Genomic DNA, 25,270 nt, shown 5'->3' with positions numbered 1-25,270 from the left:
ATGCTTTTGGTGTCAGAGAATCAAACCAGAGACGAACCATACAACTGTACTGAACTTGGAAAGGTCTTGGAGCAAAGGTGAGTCCTGAATATTGACCAAAGAATTCTTTACAAGTAAAATGAACATATTAATTTCCTTAATTTTCACAACAGACTCCACATTGGAATATTTATACAAAGAATAAGTCTCTATTTCTCTAAGATTTATCTGAGACCTCACATACTGCAGAATAAATACAAGTCAAAATATGTTAAAATCCATATGTCATGATCTATATCAAAAGAACAAATATGTGGAAATGGCCAGTACTCTTAATTTTACAAGGTATTTTATTCAATTATTTGAGGTTTCCCTAGAAACCTCATTATCTATGAGTCTCAACATGACATTTGGAAGCTGTTGGTAGGTTTTCCTTATTGGCCTTTCATCATGGTCTTTGGGAAAGGAATCACAAAGATGGATGATCCTACTTCATTAGCTGAGATTCATTCATACTTATGTTCCCTTTTAGAACAAAGACACTTCCTTTTAAAATTAAATATTACCTGAATTAGGGAAGATTTAGGGTGTAGAGAATACTGCCAAATGATGCTATAAGTCATCATACTCATTGTATTCATGGGTGCCCTTCTATAGACAGACTCACTGTGGTTTACAGGAAAGGAATGCTCTACCAAATGATCATGAAATAAGTAGCCCAAGATATTAAGAGATTGGGATTTATATGGGAGAATAGTAATAGGTTGTTGGGGAGTCATTATGTGGTAGAAATAATACAGGGACATGGTAGCTATGTTCTTTGGATGGTAATAGCTTGTACTTCAAAGATTAATGAAAATTAGTCTTATTTTTGACAATTGGAGAGAGAACAATTACCAGGAGAGTTAATCAAAAGAACCAGTAGAGTTTATGCATGTATATGATTCACATTTAACTGTTGGTATAACTTTTGCTGCATTTTTCACCTCTATTGAGGTATAGCTGTCAAGTAAAACTATGATATTTAAAGTGTACATTGTGATGATTTGATAAACATATACATTGTAAAAGGATTTTTCCCATGTAGTTAATTGCTACAGCTATCACTTCACATATTTATCTTGTGTGTGTGTGTGTGTCACAACACTTAAGTTCTCTCATAGATCCCAATTATACAAGAAAACGTCCGTGCCATGTCCTACAGTAGCTCCTTAGTCCTTTAGAACTGAAAGCTTGTACCCTTTTACCAACCTCTCCATGTTTCCCTGAACCCCGAGCCCTGGGAACCACTTCCCTAGTGTTTTTATGAGTTTAATTAACTGATTTTTTTTAAGTTTATAGAGCTCTATGGAATGAGCCTGTCAGCATCCCCTGACTGATTTCTTTATAAGTCAATGCATTTGAAGTAGCAGTCACCTCTTTCAGACTTTACAGACCAGTTTTGGCAGGTAAAATCCCTTTCCAGCTAGGTCCTCAAACTAATGGAGTTGCCTCTGGAATCCTGTGCCAGTGGGTCACATGGCTAAAGCAAGGTCACATGGCTCCTGCCTCATCCCCTCTAGTGGGGGGAAGGGGCATAGTCACTGCATATGTGTGCTATGCCAGGACATTCTCAATTTACCCAAAAACATATTAAATCTGCTAATTTCCCTACTAAACATTGTATTTCGATTGACTGCCAGTTCTCTATGGATGAAATTTTCCACAGGTAAGGATGAGAGAAAACATATGTAGTAGATGTTAACTAACAGATACTGCCAGAAAAACTATTTTCCCAGAACAAATAAATTTATTGGATATTTGATAATCTAATTTTACTTTCCTTAGGGTTCATTTATTAAAGAACATACTTCCCTATAGAATGCTCTTAGAAATATTGCAAAAGTGATTATTCTTTAAGTGAAAATAAGTCCCAAAGTCTTTCAAAAACATCCTATTTTACAGGCTTTGTAAACATTCGGAGAGAAAAGCTAAAATATATTACAATTTGTAAGCAAAAAACTTCATAATTACTTTCCAAAGGATGTGTAGTGATTTTGAAATTATATTTAGATATTGATTTAAGTATATTATGATGTAAACAAGTCAGTCTCAGGTATTTGAAGGTAATTCATATCAGGTGTGTAACAGAATAATTATAACAAACGTTATAAAGTATAACGAGGCAATTTATAACGATTTCTTAAAAGGTACTGTTGTTCGGGCACCTGGGTGGCTCAGTCCATTGAACATCTCACTCTTCATTTCAGTTCAGGTCATGATTTGAGGTCTTGAGATTTAGGCCCACCTGGGGCTCTGAGCTGGGCCTGGAGCTCGCTTGAGATTCTCTCTTACCCTCTGCCCCTCCCCCCATTCGCACTTGCTCTCAAAAAATAATCTGGGGGTGGGGTGGGGAAGGCAGCCTGGATGGCCCAGCGGTTTAGCGCTGCCTTCAGCCGGGGCATGATTCTGGAGACGCGGGGTCGAGTCCCACGTTGGGCTCCCTGCATGGAGCCTACTTCTCCCTCTACCTGTCTATTTCTCAGGAATAAATAAATAAAATCTTACAAAAAAAATTTTTTAAGCTACTGTTGTTTTTAAAGCAGTGGTTGGTAATCCAAACTATCCTATACCTCAGCCCTCCAAGCCTCATATCCCAGGTCTCAGGTCTCCTCCCTATGAAAGTCTTTGGAACGGAGCCCAGTGTGGAGTTTGGCCTCCTGGGTTAGTGGGGAATAGAAAAATGTCATTTTGTTGGGTGTCAGTATAGCATTGCCCTTTCTCCTCAGGGAGAGTTCTTTAATTTTGTTTTGTTTTTTAAGATTTTACTTATTTATTCCTGAGAGACACAGAGAGAGAGGCAGAGACACAGGCAGAGGGAGAAGGAGGCTCCATGCAGGGAGCCTGACGTGGGACTTCATCCGGATCCCAGGATCATGACCTGAGCCACCCAGGTGCCTCATCCAGGAAGAGTTTTGTATTTCACATTCTAACCTGTAATCCCTACACAGAAAACTCTATAGTTACACAACTAAACTCTTATTAAATTGATTCTAACTGTAGGAAATGTTCCCGGAATCACCGCGTCCCCACAGACCAGTTCCACAGATCCCAGTTCCCTGACCCCCGAATTGCTTCAGCTTCCCGAGGTTTTACCTTAGAATTGTTAGAAACAGTGACATAAGCAGGAAGCAAGGCTGCTCCTGAACATAACAAAGAATAAGTTTTACCCACAGAGGAAACACCTTGGGAACGCTTGGAGGGACGACAACCGCTCTCCCGCATCAGGTGCGCCAACCGGGCCACGCCCCCTGACGGTCGCGCGGGCGAGGCCCCATCCCGCCATCCCGCGCTCTCGCGGTACCTGCACGCAGACCTCGCCTCTCTACGCCACGCCCCCCTCGCCCGCCTGCGCGTCCACTTCCTCCCGTCGTCTGGCGATTCCTCTGTGGGCCTCGCCGCTCTGCGCCCCGCCCCTTGATTGTTGCGTCCCACCCTCGCGGTTCCTGCGTTGGCCCCGCCTCCCTCTGCGCCCCGCCCCCACGTTGCCCCGCCTCTTTTTTTTTTTTAAGATTTTATTTATTTATTCATGAGAGAGAGAGAGAGGCAGAGACACAGGCCGAGGAAGAAGCAGGCTCCATGCAGGGAGCCCGACGTGGGACTCGATCCGGAGCCTCAGGGATCAGCCCTGAGCCAAAGGCTCGACTTCTGAGCCACCCAGGCGTCCGGCCCGCCTCTTAACAGCTGTGCAGGTTCCTGTAGACCTCGAAGCGGATAGCGCGGAGCACAGGTCTCTCTGGGGAGAGTGATTTTCCCTCTTTCTCGTTTAAACCTGCTCATCGCAGTCTCCTCTTCCTCCATGGCCGAGGTATGGGGGTCGCTACGGGCCTTTAAGTCCTCGCGCCCTCGCCTGCACCCCAAGTAAATGCGGACGTCGCGGTGGGAGGCCGGGTGTGCGTCCCTTTCGGTTTCCAATCGCAGCGAAGCTGGTCCCTGCCCTTGGCACCTTGTGTGGGGTCCACGCGGACGCCCGCTTCCCCCTCGGCGTCCTGCTCGGAGCCGTCGTCGGACCCCGCGCCCAGCAGAGCCCCATTCCGCCAGGTGGGTGACCTGTGCTCTTGGCGCACCACAGCCTCCCTTTCTCGGCCCCGGCGGGCAGCCCCTGCAGCCCCCTCAGGAGGGGCCGCGTCCTCCTGGGGTCCTGGAATGCTGGAGCGCCCACCCCGCTTCTAGGACGCCACCCCTTTGAGCAGCTCCTCAGGCCCCCTCCCTGGACACGTCTTCTCTTGACCCCGGGTGCGGTGGGTGACCTGGGCCTGTCTCTGACATTCGGTGCTCTTCTGGCCCCAGTCCAACCCCCTGGACAGTGCGCTTGTGTAGCGACGGGCATCTATATCCATCCCGCGCCTACTGGATGTGTGGTCGAGAGACAGACTGCGACCGGAAGAAAGCATAGAGGATGGCTGAGGGACTTGCAAAAAGAGAGTAAGAATAAGCCGAGAAAGCAGGTGGAAGGAAGTTAGAGGAAAGCGGGATCTCCAGGGAGGCGAAGGACAGCAACGTAGGAGAAGGGCCCTTGTTCCGTGTAGGAGCGGAGGCCACATTGGTGAGTCAGTTCAGGTAGAGAGTGGGGGGAGAGGACGGAAGAGTTAAAGCCTTGGCCAGTCTGAGCAACGTGTAGCTGAGACAGAGAAACAGGTGACAAGGAGAGCGAGGGAAGAAACAGACCAGAATGGAAGTATAGCTACCTGGGGGTGCCAGAGAGAAGGGGGACCAAGGGAGTATGGCAGGGAAAGAAGAGAGGAATGTAAGGGAGGGCAGAGGAGCCCAGATGGGAGAAGAAAGGGGCAGGCATGCATGGAAACTGGGGACAATCAGAAAGATTGGGGAGAAATAGAAACTAGAGGGAAACAAGTGGCCAAGTGGGGCGGAACAGGTTTGAGAGGATGAATCCAGGGGAAGACAGAAACAGCAGGACAGGAGAAGGGAACAGAATGAGCAGAAACCCAGGGGAAAACAGAAAAAAAAATTGCAGAGGTATATAGAATGAGAAAGAAAACACATGGTAATGAAAAAAGAGGGTGGACCTCAATCCAGATGATTCTGAGTTGACTGGATGTAGATAATTAAGTTGTGGAATACTGATTTGTGACTTTACAATCTTAAATGCTTAAAGTTTGAATTCTATGGATGAGGATGAGAATTTCAAGACTCCTGTGTATAAGGCTTATATGAGTTTTATATTTATGTGCATCAAGATAATTTCCATTTGCAAACGCTGTTCAGCCAGGGGCAGTGACTGGACTCAGTCAGTTGGGGGTCACCCTCTTCCCTTTGCCTGGGCTGGGTGGGGGAGGAAACAGATGAGGCAAGCAGTGACCCCCTACTACACACTGCCTTTGTAAAGGAAGATTACACTTACTGTGTGCTTTTTTGGGTAATGGATTTACATCCCCCCCCCCCGCCACACACACACACACACACACACACACACACACACACTTCTCTTACATTTGATTCAGTATTCTTATTGTGGCTTGAGATAAATCTGAGGTCAGTTGGCACTTTTTCTGTCAATTTTATTATTTTATTTAAGTTCAATTAGTTAACATATAGTGTATTAGTTTCAGAGGTAGAGTTCAGAGATTCATCAGTCTTATATAACACCCAGTGCTCATTATATCAGGTGCACTCCTTAATGTCCCTCAGCCAGTTACCTTATCCCCCTTGCCCCTCTCCTCTCCAGCAACCCTATTTATTTCCTAGGATTAAGAGTCTCTTATGGTTTGTCTCCCTGATTTCATCTTATTTTTCAGTTGCCACTTTTCTATAAATAATTACTAGCTTCTGAAATAAGCTTTGGTGGCCTCCTATACTCAAGTCATGTTATTCTTTTCTCAATATATGTTTTTTAAGTTTCTATGTTAATCACCCAGTCAATATGATATATTCTTAATTTTTTTACATTGCCACCATTATGATTTATTTTTTTAAAAATTAAAACTTTCCCTTCTAAATTTGTTTCTGTGTGCTTTCTCCTCTCTCTCCTTTTTAAAGATGTATTTATTTATTTATGGAGAGAAAGTACAAGTGAACAGCGGGAGGGATAGAGGGAAAGGGAGAGAAAATTCTGGAGCAAATTCCCCACTGAGCACAGAGCCTGACCTGGTGCTGGATCCCACAATCCTGAGATCATGACCTGAGCTGAAATCAAGAGTCAGCCACCCAACTGACTGAGCCACCCAGATGCCCCTTTTCCCTATCTTATATATTAGAAAAGTTTTTTGGTAATCACTAAATAATCTTAGTTTTTTTTCAATGAGTACTTGGTAAGATTGTGAGTGGTCTTTTAGCATTTGTAACCTAGTTTAACCAGCTGCCTAACACTCCATTTTCTTCTTTTATGTGATCTGTTAAAACAGTGGGCTGTGAGCTACTAAGTCAATATTTCCCTCAAGTCCATTTGTCTGCTCTCTACAAATAGAAGGATGGCTGGATTGACTTGGAACTTTTTCCCAAAATAGCTCATCTATTTACAATGAAGAAATTTGCTCACAAACAAAACAAAGAATCTCTAACAAAATAGAAATTGTTAAAAAAAAATTTGCTCAGAGTTTATTTCTATAGCTGATCCTCTTTCATTGCAATTCTGTATTTTTAAATGTTTTACTGTGATTTTCTGGAAAAGAGGAATTAAATACTTGGTATCAGTGTGATCAGGTCAAAGAAAATTTTCTTTTGCTGGGGCATCTGAAAAAAGGTCCTGGTGCTTTAAGAGGACGATAAGGACTAACTGCTTCTGGTCCATCAGACTCCATCTCAATTCACTTACACATGGTTCTGTTCACTCAACTCAGACCTTCTCAGAAAGGTTTCCCATTTGGGGCCTCAGTAAGCCTACCTGTCACATGGAGATGGGACACTAGACCAGAAACTGAATCTTAGCAATACTGACTCCTGAAATGATTGGTCATATTGGGTCTGTGTGTGGCAGTTCTTTGTGTGGCACTTTGGAGTGCTCAGTTGTCATTAGAATTTTAGATGGGTCCCAGTCCTCGAAAACTGAAACACAAAAATACTAGGATGGAGGCAAAAACATAGGCTGTAAGTCCTAGACCATCGTCACCTGTCTCTGCAGCAGGGATAAATCTGTAGGCAAATGATATCACTCGCTGGTACTGAACCCTCTGCGGGCCTCCTGTTATCATCAGAACAAAATGCAGACTCCTCACCATTGCTACACAGCCCTATATGATCAGGGTCTCCAGCCTCATCCTGGGAACTTCACAGTTCACACAGCTCACTCTGCCCCAGTCACATTCACCTCTCTGTTCCCAAACACCAGCCTTTTCTATCGCAGGACCTTGTCCCTGCTCTTCCCTTCTGTCTCTAAATCATCTTGGCTCCGGCCCTTTCTCCTCATGTAGGTTTAGGCTCAGCGATGTGTGTCCAGCCTCTCTCACCTATCCTCTGCAGTGCCCTTCCCTGGCCAGCCTGCCATGTTCTGCAGGTTGAATTGTTTCCATGTCAATCACCCATATGAGAAAAGCTCTTCTCCTTTGACTGTTTAAAGTCCATCCTGTTTTCCCTCCACTGGAGGGCACACAAGCTAATTGCCTCACCTTCCCTTAGGGGAAGATGCTAGGGCTGTAGATTGGGCTGAGTAGTCCTCAGGAAGACCAAGGAGCTAGAACAGGTGATGAAGATGGTGCCCATATTTGTTCTGGGAAATTTAACACATTGATCTAAACCTCCTGTGGCTGCTCATTTTACTCAAAATTTATTTTACTGTAGTGTCACTGCCCTCTGCCAGTTCCCGAGTCATCCTTGCCGAGCACATCACAGCGAGCAGCTGCATCTTGGGTGAGGGCTTTGCCTTCCAGCAGTTAATCTGCTCAGGGTCGAGAAACCTGATTTCCTTTTGGGAAAGGTGGGGACAAGGTCAGGAGCCTAAGATGGCACAAAATAGGCTGAAGAACCAGAGATTCTTGTAATTTGCTGTGAATGGGGAGAGGAGGAGACCTGGTGGCCTCACAACTGTTTCCAGCAGGGCCAACCTCTTGGTCTCCATGCTGGAGGCCCAGTGGCCCCTCAGCATGTCCTTGTGTGCATTACTGCTGCAGAGCCTGCGCCTATCAGTCTCTGGGAGCAGGAGAGGTGGGAAGATGGGGGAAAATGAAAGTGGCCTAGAGGGTCTGCAGGAGCCATGTGGGAGCAAGTGTGGGCCTCCAGATGGCCCAGTGAATAGTGTGTGCACGTGTCCCAGGCTCAGTTGTAGGGTCAAGGGATGTGTGGAACTCTTAGAAGGGGTGTCTTAGTTCTAGCGGGAATACCTGGAAGGGGGCTTATGGGTAGATGGGGGGCTGCATGGGTCCATTTGAAGTGTTGGAGCCATTGTCATGGCTCGGGTTCCCTGGGACACAGAGGCTGATACTGAGATTTGCCTGCTGGATTTAATTGGGAAACTCATGATGACACCTGTGGAAGCATGATGGGAGTGGGCTTAGGCAGAGACACATTATCCTGTGCTTCATCCACAGGGAGGGCTGGCTGCAGCAGGATGGCACCTTGGTCCTGAGGAGGTGGATCCAGGAGGTGCCCCCCAGCATCTGCTCCACATGGTTATTTCTGTGGGGTCTTCTGGGCATCCTTCCTGCACCTCCTCATATGCGTTTACTCTGTGGAAGTTATTCCATCAGCAGGCATGAATGGTGGTATCTTATTTTTTTTTTAATTTTTATTTATTTTATGATAGTCACACAGAGAGAGAGAGAAAGAAAGAGGCAGAGACATAGGCAGAGGGAGAAGCAGGCCCCATGCATCGGGAGCCCGACGTGGGATTCGATCCGGGGTCTCCAGGATCGCGCCCTGGGCTAAAGGCAGGTGCCAAACCGCTGCGCCACCCAGGGATCCCTGAATGGTGGTATCTTAAACAGACACAGAGACACATATACCTCAGAGCCTTGTTATTCACTCTTCTTTGATCGATAGAACAAAACATTCCCGTGTTTCCCCCTTATTAAATACCCTTGTTTATGATCTATTTTAGAGCATAGTACACTAGCCACTGTTTTCAGACCTTGTCTCAGTTCCCACTTTGACCCCATCCAGTTAAGCTTTCACAGTCACTGTGCAACTGAGGCCTTCTAGAGACCTGCCACTTGTCAGTCCAGTGATTGGTTTCCTGTTCTCACCTTCTTGTTCCTGTCAGCAGCAGGTGGCATGATTGATTGCTCCCTCTTCCTTGAGAGACTGATTTTCTTTCTCTCCTTACCCAGCTTGTGCCCTGAGCTCTGCATCCCATGTCCATGTGTCTCGCATCTCTGCTAGGATGTCTAACAGGCGTCTCCACCTTAATTTGACCAAAAATGGTCTTGACTTTTTCTAAATGTCTTCCCCCTGCATCCTGTGTATCTTGGTTAAGGGCCACCTTGTACTTCCTGGGACTTAGGTATGCATCTCAGCCTGAACATAAAATATGTAAGAAATTACCTTAGTTGCAAGTGTTTATAAGATAAGAAAAAGTTAAATGTTTATTTAAAATGACAGGAAGAGTACACAGTGTCTAAAATCCTTTAGAGATGTGGGAGGCAAGTCGTAGAAGACCATGCCTTTCCCCATCTGCTTCCCCAGCTGCCTCTCTGACCTCCTCACCCTGTTGCAGCCATGCTGGCCTCTTCCCTTCCCTGTGGCCAGGCTTGCTCCTGCTTCAGGGCCCTCCCTGGGCCTGTCCGGCTGCCTGGGACTGTTTGGCCCCTCACATGGAGGTGGCACACAGCCTCTGTCTGCCAGGTCCTCGATTGATAACCACCTTCTCAGGGGAGCCTCTTGGCCCCCTCCCAGTTAACATGCCAGCCACACCTTCCCCTCTGCTGCCTGTCCTGCCTGTTTCCTTCTGTCCCTTCCTCTTCAGGTCTGAGTCCTGATGATGACAAGCTTCAAGGGGAGAGCAGGTGGGAGGTAGCATATCTGTTAGGATGTCCATCAGGAAATGACAAGAGATAACAAGTGTTGGTGAGCAACTGGAGAAGAGGTAACCCTTGTGTACTGTTGGCAGGAATGTAAATGTGTAGCCATTTTGGAAAACAGCATGGAAGTTCCTCAAAAAATTAAAAATAGAACTGTCCTCTGATTCAGTAATCACACTTCTGGATCTATATCCAAAGAAAATGAAATCAGTATTGAAGCGATATCTGCACTCCCATGTGCATTACTGCATTCACTATTCATAACAGCCAAGGTATGGAAACAACCTAAATGTCAACGGATGAATGGATAAAGAAAATTTGATATATATGTATATAACGAAATATTATTCGGCCATAAAAATGAAGGAAATCCTACTATTTATGACAACCTGGATGAACCTGGAGAACATTATGCTAAGTGAAATAAGCCAGACTGAGAAAAGGGAATATTGTGTGCTCTTGCTGATGTGTAGAACCTAAAAATGTCAAACTCCTAGAACCATAGAGTAGATCAGTGGTTACCAAGGGCTGGGAGGTGGGTAAAACTGGGGAGATGTTGGTCAAAGGTGCAACCTCCCGTTTGTAAAATGAATAAGTTCAGGAATCTAATGTAAAGCATAGTGACTAAGTTAATCATACCGTATTATATACTTGAAATTTACTTGAAGAGTAAATCTTAAGTGTTCTCACTACACACATACACACAAAATGGTAATTGTGAGGTGATAATTGTGATAATTATTTCAGTGTATATGTGTATTTCAGTATATATGTCACAATTGTGACAATTGTAATCATTGTTTCAGTGTATATGTATTTCAAATGATCACATTGTACACCTAACTATATATAATTTTTGTCAATAATACTTCAATAAAGCTGAAAAAGAAAAAACGATGGGAGGTGTGTTGATCTTGCCTCTTCTGGGTGGTGCTCAATCCCAGCTTCATATTAGATCGCTCAGGCATTTTGCAGATACATCTTTTGTGCCCCCCCCATAGATTCCTTTCAGATGGGGGGGGCCCCGTGGTGTCATTAAGGTTGGGCAGCAGGGATTGTTTAGGGGCCACATCTGGGTGTACTCTGTTAGGTCTCTGTGAGCTAGGGTAAAAGAAACTACACATAGAAATCGTGTGTGATTTAATATCCACAGATATTGTATCTACAGATACCCAGTAACTTCTAGAAAAAGAGAGCAAATATGTATGAGAAATCTGTTCTGCCTGTTTTTATGCTACCTTGGAAGCTGAGCAAATGAGTCACTGCCTTCAAAATTTTAGTGATTAGGGGTGCCTGGCTGGCTTAGTCAGAAGAGCATGTGACTCGATCTCAGGGTTGTAAGTTCGAGCCCCACATTGGGTGTAGAGACTACTTAAAAAAAAAAAAAAACACTTCAAAATTTTAATGATTGGGAATGGAATGGAAAGTTTTTATTCATCATCAGTTTTATAATATGAAATCAACCTTTTTGAATTTGGATGGCTTTTATTTCTTTTCCTTGGTAATTTCTCTGCCTAGGATTTCTGGTACTCTGTTGAATAATAATGCTAAGAGCATGGATCCTTGCCTTCTTTATCTTAGAGGAAAAGTGGTCCATCTCTCAATATTGAGTATGTGGGCAGTGTGCTTTGATTATGTTGGGGTAGTTTGCTCTTCCAGGTTTGTTGAGTGTTTTTATCCCGAAAGGTTGCTGAATTTTGCCAAAGGCTTTTTCTGCATTAATTGAGATGATTAGGGTGGGGTTTTTCCCCCTTCATTCTATTAGTACATTCTGTTAGTGTACTGCATGCATTCTTTTGTTCTTTTATCTTTATCTGGGATTGGTATCAGAGTCATGCAGACTTCATAGAATGAGTTTGCAAGTGTTTCATCTTCAATTCCTTGGATGGGGGGATCCCTGGGTGGCGCAGCGGTTTGGCGCCTGCCTTTGGCTCAGGGCGCGATCCTGGAGACCCGGGATCGAATCCCGTATCGGGCTCCCGGTGCATGGAGCCTGCTTCTCCCTCTGCCTGTGTCTCTGCCTCTCTCTCTTTCTCTCTCTGTGTGACTATCATAAATAAATAAATTTAAAAAATTCCTTGGATGGTTTTTAGCAGGATATGTTAATTCTTCTGTAAATGTTTAGTAGCATTCTTTAGTAAAGCCATCTGGTCCTGGGTTCTTTGTTGGAGATTTTTTATTTCTGCCTGTATGTCCTCTGTAGGTCTTCTGTTCACATTTGTTATTTCTTCATTAGGTCTTGGTAGGTTGTGTGTTTCCATGAATTTACCCTTGTCTTCTAGGTTACACATTGTTGGCATGGAATTGTTCATAGTACCCTCTTATAGTCCTTTCTAAAACTTGCTGTGTCGTTAGTTGGAATGTCCCCTCTTTTATTTCTTTATTTTAAAAAAGATTTATTTATTTGAGAAACAGAACATGAGGAAAGGGGCTAGAAGAAAGGGTGGGTAGATTCTTTTAAATTTTTAAAGATTTTATTTATTCATGAGGGACACACAGAGAGAGAGGCAGAAACACAGGCAGAGGGAAAAGCAGGCTCCCTGTGGGGAGCCCAGTGTGGTACTCGATCCCAAGACCCTGGGATCATGACCTGAGCTCAACCATTGAGCCACCCAGGTATCCCCAGGGGGTAGATTCTTAAGTAGACTCCACGCTGATTGTGGAGACATGGGGCTCCATTTCACAACCCTGAGATCAGGACGTGACCCCCATACCAAGAGTTGGACGCTTAACTGACTGAGCCACCCAGGCTCCTCTTTTTTTCTTTCTTTTTTTTTTTTTTAATGGTCTAGCTAAGGGTTTGTCAATTTGTTGATTTTTTTTTCACAAACCAACTCTGTTGATTTTTTAATATTTTTTATCCTCTTTCATTTATATCTGCTATAATATTCCTTTCTTCCTTCTGCTAAATTGGTTGTTTGTTCTTCCTTTTCTGCTTCCTTGGGGTGTAAGATTAAATTTCTGGTTTGAGATCTTCCTGCTTGCTTAATGTACATATTTACCTTTGTAGACACTCCTCTCATTGCTTCTTTCACCACCTCCCTACATTTATGTATGTTGTATTTTCATTTTCATCTGACTCTTTAAAAATTCCTGTAGTTTCTTCTTTGACTCATTGCTTAAGAATGAATTTTAATTTCCACATTTGTGGATTTTTCTATTTCCTTTTTTGCTGTTTGTTTCTAGTTTCAATTCACTGTAGTTAGAGAAGATACTTTTTATGGTTTCAGTCTTCCTAAATTTGTTAAAGATTGTTTTGTGGGATGACATGCAGTCTGTCTTTCACGTGTGCTTTGGAAAACCATATTCTGCTGTTGTTGGGTAGAGTGTTCTGTCTGTCTGGTAGTTGCAATAACTTGAAGTTTTTGAACCCTTCCTATGAACGAGGCATTACTCTAAATGCTTCACATGTACTAACTCACTATCAGCACAACATTTGGTGTTGCATTTGGTGACAGTGCTATTCAGGTCCTCTGCTTCCTTCTGGATCTTCTGAAACTGAGCATTGAAGTCTACTGTTACTATTTACTTTATACATATGAGGGCTGTAATGTTCCATGCCTGTGTGTTTATAATTGTTCCATCTTCCTGGTGAACTGACCTTCTTACCATTATAATGTCCTTTGTCTTAGCGTGTTTTGTCTAATATATGTCTAATAGCCACCGTTGCCCTCTTTACATTCCTACTGGCATGGAATATCTTTGTCCCTCTTTTATTTTTAGCCTATTTCTGTCCTTACATCTGTAAATTTCAACAGTCTAGCTCTTTGACTCTCTCTCACCCTGTTTTTTCCTCCTTTAACCTCTTTTGCTGGTCCCTGCTCAGGCATACCATATGATGGTGAATGGCAAGAGCCCCAGCCAGCCTCCTTCCTCCACCATAATTTAAGAGGAAATTCATACAGTGCTTTTAACTGGGTCATAACATTGATGAAATGTTCTTGCTTAATAATAGTTTATTCCCCAGTTTCCTTTTTGTCATTTTTTTTCAAGTATCTAATTTGCTGTATGTTTTTTAATCTTAATCTGTTCAATTAATGTATAACACTGATAATTCCTCTAATCTTTTTAAATCTAATCTTGAACTGTTGGTTTATTAGTGGAATAAACAAACTGACTTTTGTTAATGCTTACACACCTACATTTAAATGCATAAAACTGTGTTTATATGTTTGATTCAGGTATTTTCTAGAAACTGGAGTTAAAGTATTCTATATTTTTTTCATGTTCATACCATCTCTTTACTAGCTTTCTATACAAATTGATAAATTGAATTAAGTACAATTTATACATTTTCATTTTCCCAAAAACACTGAAATACATGTGAATGAAAATAATGAAAAAATCATTCAAAATTATGTTGAGAAAGAACTCTTTGCATTTCAGTTAATTTGTGTTGTTTATATGTGTGTGCACAAGCACATGGATGTGTATGTCCATGGTTTTTATAAAAGACATCACTTCATAAATAAGCTTCATATTTTTTAGCAATTGAAATTATATCTTAAGTGCATTCCATGGCCTTCAGCTCTTTTTATACTGTCAGGTTAATCATTTAAATAGTAGAATAGTGGTAAGATTAGTAACGTTTAGAGGTGCCTGGGTGCTCAGCCAGTTAAGTGCCTTGGTCTCTGGTCATGATTCCAGGGTCCTAGGATGGAGCCCCACTTGGGCTCCCTGCTCAGCAAGGAGTCTGTTTCTCCTCTCCTTATGCCACTACCCCTGCTTATGTGTGCACATGCTCTCTGTCAAATAAATAAATAAATAAAATCTTTAAAAAAATAGTTACGTTTATGTGCATGCTGCATCTATGAGGACCTTTTATGCAGTTCTATATTGTAAACCTTGAGCTTGTTTCAAGTTTTCTCAGAGAAACCTCTGTCAGTGTACTTGCAATGCTCTGTTACTTAACTGTTTGATTCTTTAGTTTCACTTTTAACACCCCACCACCTGAGCTCATGTGTTTGCCATATCATTTCTTAGCTCTTTGGCCAGAGGAGAGTTTCCTACAGTGCCTCTGACCCAGTATTAGCATTCTCTGTAGGATGGGAACAGATCTTCCCCTAAGGAGCTGTTGTGCTGATAGCAAGTTAGTACATGTAAAGCATTTAGAGTAATGCCTCATTCATAGAAAGGGTTCAAAAACTTCAAGTTATTGCCACTGTTTTCCACATCATGGTTTTTAGATTCTGACTTCTCCTTAAAACCACTGTGAATTTTGTCATCTGAAGATAGCACTTGTGCTCTAGCACATCTAGATAATATCACTCAATATGTGGAACATAAATATCTAATACTTTGTAGAGACAACATAGTATTCACTTCTTATGTGTATGCTTCATTCATATATTGTCCACAGAAATGAGTGATCCACACTTATTTGGAGAGTATCATAATCTTTTATGGGAATGCATAAGAAATTAAAATTTGAGACACATAAATTGCTCAGAATACCTTAACACGGATCTGTTGAACACTCATTTTAGCCAAATTGATGCTTATACTTCTCTCTTCTCATTTTGTGTGAATAACTTTCCCCATGGCCTTTCAATGAAATGTGTTCTAATTTCAGGGATGGTTGACCTTCAGGGATATGGCCATAGAATTCTCTCAGGAAAAGTGGCAGTGCCTGGACTCGGCTCAGTGGGCCTTGTACAGGGACGTTATGTTGGAGAATTACAGGAACCTGGTCTCTCTGGGTAAGGATAATGTCCTTCCAGCAGTGGGGATTTGCCATTGGTTATCTTTGCATTTTCCCTGTTTGCCTCCCTGCCCTGCTTGACTGAGATTGAAACCCTCCTGACACAGAAATGAAAAGCTTCATAATGTAGCATCTGGACTTTTACTTTCCTCTTTCTTCAGGGGTTGTTCTAGAGTTTAAGAATACATGAAACCAAAAAGAAAAAAAAAAGGAGTACATGAAACCATATGGCAAACTTTTTAAAATATCCAGTCTTCTATTTTCTTCCCCTGTGCTTCTGATTAAGTAATTTTTGGTAGAGAGCTCTATATCTGCATGTTATACTGTTTCCTATGCACTTAGGAGGCAAGCAGTGGAGGAATTTGTGAATGAATTATTTGTTCTTGATTCATCTGTGATATCCTCTCGCCTCAGCTGAACAAAGAGCCAGGGTTCTGGAAAAGCCATAGCATATCACGTTCACATTCTTTTCTTCTTATGAGCAGGAATTTGTTTCTAACCTGAATATTACATCCTTTCTGGAACAAGGGAGAGTCCTGGACTGTGGAGGGCAAAGTGCAAATAGCATAAAACCAAATGGGTGGGAATGTGTGACAGGTGGGAAACACAGGAAAGAGCTCAGAAGGGCAAAGAGGAAGCTGTACCATTAATAGTGTTTGAGAAACTCTGCAGTGGGAGAGTTCTGTGGCAAAATAAAGCCTTCTTTCTTGTGAGCTCCCCAAGGAAATGTTTCTCCTCTCTCATATATCACTCGGACTTCAGGCAAGTCACCTGGGTGGCTCAGTCAGTTAAGCATCCGACTCTTGATTTCAGCTCAGGTCATGATAATCACAGTTGTGAGATCTAGCTCTCTGTTGGGCTCCAGTGTCTGGGGAGTCTGCTTGTAATTCTCTTTCTCTCTTCCCTTTGGCCTTCCCCCAGCTCTCTCATGCTCTCAAAATAAAGAAAATCTTTTTAAAAACCCAAATTAATGCTCTTAGATGGTATGGAATATTGCATATTTTATAGTACACGCAAAAGTTACTTCAACATTGTCATGTTTATTATGAGATATCCCTTTTCATTATATATATTTTTTCATTTTGCAGTTCTCAACAATTTTGTCTCTGACCTTAGTTAATAAAATTTCTACACCCTCAAAGTATACACTCTGAGCTACACGTATATAGGGGCCAATGAACTGCATAACTGGAGGGCACTGCATAAGTAGGAATTGCTCTATTGCATAACTGTAGGCATAAAATCGTAATTGTGACTTCTGACTTCCTTCTCCAGTTCCCTTATAATGTATTTTCCTGACCTGATATTTTAGAAGTCAGCTTTCATATTGTGTGCTCTTTCTAGAATAGAAATCTTCCTTTTATTGTTAAGGGGGAATGTTTAGAGCTCCACAAAGTATAACTTTCTATAATATGGTTAATTATTATTTATTGTTGGTTTTATCAAGGGTTACTAGAATATTTTATTAATTTTTATTATGATTGACAGATGTTTTATGCTATATAACTGACATGTACCAATTGTTAATGTTGTAAAATGGCTTTATTTCATGAGTACAGATAATTTTATAATGGGTATTTATAAAATTTCATTTTGTGAACATTGTTTCATTAAATTCTTCATTTTCTGGGGTGCCTGGGTGGCTCAGTTGTTTAAGTATCTGCCTTCAGCTTAGGTCAATATCTCAGGGTCCTGGGATCAAGCCCTGCATTGGGCTGTCTGCTCAGTTGGGAGTCTGCTTCTCACTCTCCCTCTGTGCTCTTGCTCTCTCAAATAAATAAAATCTTTAGAAAAATTAAATTCTTCATTTTCTCAATGCTATATTTGTTTTGCAATTCTAGATTACCATTTATTTAGATTATTCATCTGATAAGCTTGTTTTGGAGTACAGATTACCATTTATTTAGATTATTCATCTGATAAGCTTGTTTTGGAGTACTTAGCATTGTAATATATGACCAGTTCTTCAGCACTTATATACAAGTATACAGAAAATTCTGTATAATTTTTTTTTCTCGCCAAGTATGAGATATGCATTTACTGCCCATTGGTATGTGCTTTGGGATCATGGTGGAAAAATACCCTATCTTACAACAAGTGTTGACAAGGATGTGGAGAAAAAGAACCCTCTTGTACTGTTGTTGGGAATGCAAACTGGTGTAGCCCATGTGGAAAAGAGTATGGAGGTTCTTCAGAAAGGTAGAACTACTAAGATCCAACAATTGCACTACTGGGTATTTACCCCCAAATTATAAAAACACTAATTCAAAGGGATACATACACCCGATAGCAGCATTATTTACAATAGTCAAATTATGGCAGCAGCCCAAGTGTCTATCAACATATGAATGGATAATGGATAAAGAAGATAGATATATACAGTGGAATATTATTCAGCCTTATAAAAAATGAAATCTTGCCACTTGCAATGACATAGATGGAACTAGAGAATATGATGCTAAGCAAAATAAGGCTATCAGAGAAAGACAAATACCATATGATTTCATTTATATCTGGAATTTAAGAAACAAGGCAAACAAGGAAAGGGAGAAGAAAAAGGGAAAGAGAGACCACCAAGAAGCCAACTCTTAACTATAGAGAACAAACATGGTTACCAGAGGGGTGGTGGGTCAGGGAAGGGTTAAATAGGTGATGAGGATTAGGGAGTGTACCTGACAAGCATCAAATGATGTATGGAATTGTTGAATCACTATATTATACACCTAAAACTAATATAACACTATATGTTAACTATATTGGAATTAAAAAAGAAAAATATCCTTTTTTTAAGAGCTACTATAATTTTGTACAGCACGAGTGTTTTTGTCATTGGGTGTTTGAAACTTGGCTTTCCTAAAATTAATTTGTATTACAGATGAGCACTCTTTCTTTGCTTAAAAAAAATCCTATTTCTTTATTCCTAAAAGTTTGAAGATCATGGGAAGTTTTATAACTTTTCAGTATAAATACTACTTTTGTTGTAATACTATGTTTTCAACACATAATGTTTATTTGTGAACTGTAATTAATAGGATACCTATGGCTGTTTATATCTTATAGATATCTCTCCTACACATGTGATCAAGAAATTACAACCAAAGGAGAACAGTGATACAGAAGTATTCCAGACAGTGATGTTGCAAAGGTCTGAAGGCTATGAAATCAAAGATTTTTTCTTTGGGAAATCCAGGAAAATATGCATGACTTTGAGTGGCAGTGGAGACATAATGAAATAAATTACAAAGAAATGTCTGTAACCCATAAACACAATCTCACTGACAGAAGAGATCAGCATGGTAAAAGTGATGCAGGAAATAAGCATGTTATAAACAGGCTTGGATTAAGCTTTTGGGATGAACTACACATGTGTCAAACTGAAGGTAAAACTTATGAATGTAATGTACTTGAGAAGTCTGTCAACAATGGTTCTGGAGTTTCACCACTTCAGAAAATCCCTCCTAGGGTCCAAACCAACATTGCTAATAAATATGGGAGTGATTTTATTCCCATTGACACTGACGCAAGACCAAAAAGCATATAGGGAGCAGCCCGAGTGGCTCAGCAGCTTACCGCTGCCTTCAGCCCAGGGCATGAAGCTGGAGACCCGGATCGAGTCCCACGTCGGGCTCCCAGCATGGAGCCGGCTTCTCCCTCTGCCTGTGTCTCTGCCGCAGGCTCTCTCTGTCACTAATAATAAATAAATCTTAAAAAAAAAAAAAAACCAAAAAAACAAAAAGCACATAGGGAAAACCTTACAAATGTCATGACTGTGGCAAAACCTTTAATCAGGGCTCACACCTCACTAAACATCAGATAATGCATATAGGAGAGAAACCATATACATGTAATGTATATAGAAAGGTCTTCAGTCAAAATTCAAACCTTGTAAGTCATGAGAGAATCCATACTGGAGAGAAACCTTACAATGTAATGAATGTGGCAAAGTCTTTAGTCAAAATTCACACCTTGCAAATCACTGGAGAATACACACTGGAGAGAAACCTTACAAATGTAATGAGGCAAAGCCTTTAGTGTGTGCTTAAGCCTAGCAGACAATCAGGTAATCCATACTGGAGAGAAGCCTTATCAATGTAATGAATGTGGCAAGGCTTTTTGCCAAAGTTTGATACTTGTAAAACATCACAGAATTCATAATGGAGAAAAACCACATAAATGTAATGAGTGTGGTAAAGCTTTTCATCCAAAGTTCAAGCCTGATTGGCCATCAGAAAAGTCATACTGGAGAGAAACCATATAAATGTAATGTGTGCAGCAAAGCTTGTATTGTGCGTTCAAGCCTAATAAGCCATCAGGTAATCCATACTAGAGAGCAATCTTATAAATATAATGAATGTGGCAAGGCTTTTATCAAGCATTTGCACCTTAGGTATCATGAGAGAATTCATACTGGAGAGAAACCATACAAATGTATTGAATGTGGCAAGGCCTTCAGTCAATGGTCTGACATCAGGATTCACCGAAGAATTCATCCTGGAGAGAAAGCTTTCAAATGCCATGAGTGTGGCAAAGCCTTTACTCAGGGCTCACACCTCAGTATGCATCAGATAATCCATATGGAGAGAAGCCATATAAATGTGATTGATGTATGTGGGAAGGTCTTCAGTCAAAATTCACACCTAGCAAGTCATCGGAGAATCCATACTGTAGAGAAACCTTACAAGTGTAATGAGTGTGGCAAGGTCTTCAATCAAAATTCACACCTTGTAAATCACCGAAGAATCCATACAGGTGAGAGACCTTACAAATGTAATGACTGTGGCAAATCCTTCAGTGTCCATTCAAGCCTAAGTAACATCAGGTAATCCATACAGGTGAGAGACCTTACAAATTAATGAGTGTGGCAAGGCTTTTAACAGGGGTTCACACCATAGGCTTCATGAGAAAATTCATACTGGAGAAAAGCCATACAAATGTATTGAATGTGGCAAGGCTTTTAGACAATGGTCTGACCTCAGGATTCACCAAAGAACTCATTCTGGAGAGAAAACTTACAAATGCCATGAGTGTGGCAAAGCCTTTACTCGAGGTTCACACCTCACCAGTCATCAGATAATCCATACTGGAAAGAACCTTACAGATGTACTGAATATGGCAAGACTTTTAGATATTGCCTTAAATGCAGGGTTCACCAAATAGCTCATATTTACAAGTACAACAAATGTGGCAAAGTTTTAAATTCCTATTTTTCACTAGATAAGAGTAAATATGTTGGAAATAAACACATATATGTGTGGCAAAGGTTTTACCCAAAGATCAAAAATTGGGGAACATACTACAGCAATACCTTATAAATGCAAGGAATATGGCAAAGCCCTTACCTGGAGTTCCAATTATTTTGCAAAAACAGAGTCCATGTTGAAGAGAAACCATGTAAATGTGCAGAGCTGTTATCCAGGCCTCACAATGACATCAGAATATACATCTTTCAGAGAAACCACACAAAAGTAATGGTCATACTTGGGCTTCTGTCCCAACATAAAAACCGTGGAACACTGGAGGATTTATATCAGAGAGCCACCTTACAAATATGAAGAATGTCCTAAGACTTTTCATCAAATGTAATGAGAGAATTTATGAAGGGGAAACTACACTAAATCCGTTGAATGTGGAAACACCTTTAAGAAACTGTGGGTCCGGGATCCCTGGGTGGCGCAGCGGTTTAGCGCCTGACTTTAGCCCAGGGCGCGATCCTGGAGACCCGGGATCGAATCCCACATCCGGCTCCCAGTGCATGGAGCCTGCTTCTCCCTCTGCCTATGTCTCTGCCTCTCTCTCTGTGTGTGTGACTATCATAAATAAATTTTTAAAAAAATTAAAAAAAAAAAAAGAAACTGTGGGTCCTTGGGATTCACCAATGAATTTGTACAGGGGAGAATTCTTAGAAATTCTTACAAATTTGGTAAAGTTTTTGACAATTCACAGATCACACATCAGAGAATCCAGGAAAAACTGGATATAACTGGAATAAGTCTTTAGTTCTCTGAGATTAACCTGAGATGTTACTACAGAATAATTATGTCAATGTTAAAACTTCTATGGGAACAGGAACATGTGTGGAAGTAGATCATTATTTTCTGTGTATATTTATTTACTTGAGTTTTCTTGAAAAGGCTCTGTTACTACTTATGAGTTTCAACCTGAAGTTTGATCTTAAGCCTTCCTTACAGGCCTTTCCTGATGGTCTCTGGATAAGATGAAGGGGCCTACTTCATTGGGTGAGACTCATTCATATCCATGTTCCCTAAAACAACAAGGACACTGAGTTGTCAGATTCAGTATTGTGTGAATTTGCATTGGAGGAGGGGCAGAGAATAATGCAAAACTACCACAGAAGTTGTTATGCTAGTTACACTCAGGGCCCCTTCTCTGGATGAATTGTAAGGACTGGCCTTTTCATGGGAGGACAATGGGAGTTTGTTTACTAGGGATTATGTGGTAGAAACAATGCAAGGGAAGATGGTAATAGCAGTTCTATACTGTGAATGACAAACTGATATGTTATTAATGACTGATTTCCCTTTTCTTGGAAATTGAAGATAGTGATTATCTGAGAAAGCAGTGGAATGGAAAGAACCAGAACAGTATGTGCATGATTCATAGTTAACTCTTGCCATTACCTTTTGCTACTGTTTTCTTCAGAATGTATCATAGTTCTCATGCTTTAATTAACAAAGTTTAAATAATTTTCCCATAATCCTGAAGGAGTCATGTTCTTTTTCCAACACAGTTTATCCCACCTCTGTAGAGTACTTCATAACACACACTAACAGTGCACCATTAGGCTCTCAAGGTTGAAAGAATCTATAATTTCCTTCCATGATAGAATCAAAGAACAATTTGGGGATTATATACTTACCCTTTGCACCTGAATTATTCTCTCCATATTCTGCCCCGGGATATTTATGTGGCAATAATGAAAAATGCCATAGCAATGCAAGTTCAAGACTCTGCTCCCCTAAAACCTGCCCCCCATCCATGAATATGCACCATGGAATTACATTTCTTAATGTGTTTTGTGCCCAAATAAAAACTCATGCACCTTGATTTAAATAAAGCAAAAATAGGGATGGCTGGGTGGCTCAGTGATTGAGCATCTGCCTTTGGCTCAGGGCGTGACCCCAGAGTACCAGGATCAAGTCCCACATCATGCTCCCTGTGTGGAGCCTGCTTCTCCTTCTGCCTATGTCTGCCTCTCTGTGTCTCTCATGAATAAATAAAATCTTTTTTTATTTTTATTTATTTTTTTAAAGATTTTATTTATTTATGAGAGAGAGAGAGAGAGGCAGACACAGGCACAGGGAGACGCAGGCTCCATGCAGGGAGCCCGACGTGGGACTCGATCCTGGGACTCCAGGATCATGCCCCGGGCTGAAGGCAGGGACAAAACCCACTGAGCCACTCAGGGATCCCATAAAATCTTAAAAAAAATAAATAAATAAAACAAAAATAGGAACATAGCATGAAAAATTCAGAAATAAAATAATTTCAAAAATAAGCTAAAAATTGAGCTTGGAGCAGTCGTGAAGTAATTTAGGATGAACAGTATACAGTGAGAACATTTGTTTATTTTATAGATACAGTGAGAACATTTGTTTATTTTGTAGACAAATTAGGAGTTTCATATATACACCCTCCAAGACCTCTTTTGTTCTTTTGCACTGTGGCCATCCACTTGAACAGGTGGAACCTTAAACAAAGTTGAGTTTGGATATCAAGACTGGTGATGCCATGCACTAAAAGTGTTACGAGAACATTGGTTACCTAATGAAGAGTTCTAGGGTTAGCACAGGAAACTTCCAAACTGGTCCAAAAATGACTTGAGGGAACAGGAAATGGTGACTGATTTGGAGTGCTAAAGTGGTTAATGGGTGGAGCTGTCGGGAAGGGTACCCATTGTGGTTTGAACTTCCAGCTGGTTTCAAGGAGGAAGCACCCAAGCTTTTTTTATCAGCTTGCCCAGATAGGCAGAATAGAGGTTGTAATGAGCCTTAAAAGTTGTCCGTAGTCAACCATCAAAACTGGATACTCTTTAGTAAAAACACTGAATGTATACTCACAAAATTCCTGATTTCTTGGTTGGGAAAGACAAAATTTTCTTCATGCCAATAATTTATTCCTTTTCCTCCTGTTCACATAGTTTCCGTTGTATGGTATGGTTGTTGAAAATGCTTATTAAATACTATTTAGATAAATTGCCCTAAGATATTTTTACACTAGTTTAATGCAAGTTGTTTGGAAATGTTTATTAGATAAAAAAATACTACTAGAAGCAAATTTCCAAAGGATTTTAAAAGATCAATTTCAAGTAGCTGCATCTCTGAAAACAGTGCAGAGCAATAGCGAAGAAAAAAAATTCCTTTGGTTCCAGAAAATCTGAAAAAGAGGAAGGCTTCTCAGGCCCTTAAAGCCACTCAAGCAAAGCAGACACTTTTGGACAAGAAGGAGTAGAAGAAAGGAAAAGAACTCAAGTTTAAGCAACTGTAATGGTTCCTAAATGATACTTGGTGGCAGCAGTGTGACAGGGTGGACCTCAGACAACTGGAAATGAAACCTTGTGGCTTGGAAGTTCCAGATAAACATTCCTTGGCCTTCGTTGTACGTATCTAAAGGATTAATGGGGTGAGTTCACTGGTGCAGAGGACCATTGCAGGGCTGTGTCTGCAGATTTTCAGTCGTGTCTTTTTCAGAGTAACCCCCCAGACCATGAAGACGCTGAGGATAGTGGAATCTTATGTGACCTGGGATTTCCAAATCTGAAGTCTGTCCGGGACCTCATCTTGAAATGTGGACAAGCCAAGGTCAAGAATAACTCCATTCCTTTGACAGACAACACAGTGATTGAGGAGCACCTGGGGAAGTATGGTGTTATTTGCTTGGAAGACCATTCATGAAATTGCCTTTCTGGGGAACTCTGCATTCTTACGTCTTTCCATCTCTCAGTGTCCCATCATGTCACCAAGAATCGAGTGGGCTTTCCTCAAGGAGGTGGGTTTACCTGGCTATCAAGGTGAATGCATCAATCAGCTCATTCAGCAACTGAATTAAACCCAGAATATTTAAAAGCACAGCACATTGGTGACATGTGTTTTGTCTTCTGGAATTGTCACCAGTATCTTCAAAGATTACTTTCTGCTATATCTTCAGAAACTAGAGGGAGGGTAAAGGAAAAGATGATGATGCTCCTGGCAGGCACTTCTCATCACAGCCCAGTTCCAAGGAAAAGTTCCAATGTGTTTCCACATTGGCTCCCACTGCCACCTCTCAAGTCAGCAAAGGACTCATGCCATGGAAGGAGTCCTGCTGTGTCACATCTTCTATCCTGAGGTTTAATGTTGGTGAACAAATACCCAAACCTGAATACAAAATAGCAGTGGAGGGGCAGCCCGGGTGGTTCAGCAGTTTAGCATTGCCTTCAGTCCAGGGCCTGATCCTGGAGACCTGGGGTCAAGTCCCACGTCAGGCTCCCTGCATGGAGCCTGCTTCTCCTTCTGCCTGTGTCTCTGCCTCTGTGTGTGTGTGTGTGTGTGTGTGTCTCATGAATAAATAAATAAAATCTTTTTAAAAAAGGATATAGAAGATTAATTTCAAACTATGGTCTTAAGATCTATGTTACCTGATCTGT

General features: G+C 41.3%; 1 protein-coding gene and 1 pseudogene across 1 annotated transcript; both read left to right on the top strand.

Moving 5' to 3' along the window:
* On the top strand, positions 1–21,419 carry LOC129500089 (zinc finger protein 468-like). Its single transcript, XM_055310218.1, is given in 14 exon segments — positions 1–77; positions 3,022–3,123; positions 3,247–3,406; positions 3,804–4,059; positions 7,753–7,821; positions 9,872–9,918; positions 15,499–15,625; positions 18,688–18,804; positions 18,807–19,147; positions 19,372–19,549; positions 19,552–19,660; positions 19,811–20,156; positions 20,244–20,446; positions 20,520–21,419. Coding segments are annotated over 14 exon segments (2,397 nt in total). The 3' UTR covers positions 20,785–21,419.
* LOC129500088 (60S ribosomal protein L7-like 1) lies at positions 21,052–25,008 on the top strand (annotated as a pseudogene).
* The last annotated feature ends 262 nt before the right edge of the window (positions 25,009–25,270 follow it).

The sequence above is a fragment of the Nyctereutes procyonoides genome, unplaced genomic scaffold (genome assembly GCF_905146905.1).
Source record: "Nyctereutes procyonoides isolate TBG_1078 unplaced genomic scaffold, NYPRO_anot_genome, whole genome shotgun sequence".
Taxonomy (NCBI): Eukaryota; Metazoa; Chordata; class Mammalia; order Carnivora; family Canidae; genus Nyctereutes; species Nyctereutes procyonoides.
This window is presented reverse-complemented; position numbering and strand designations above follow the sequence as displayed.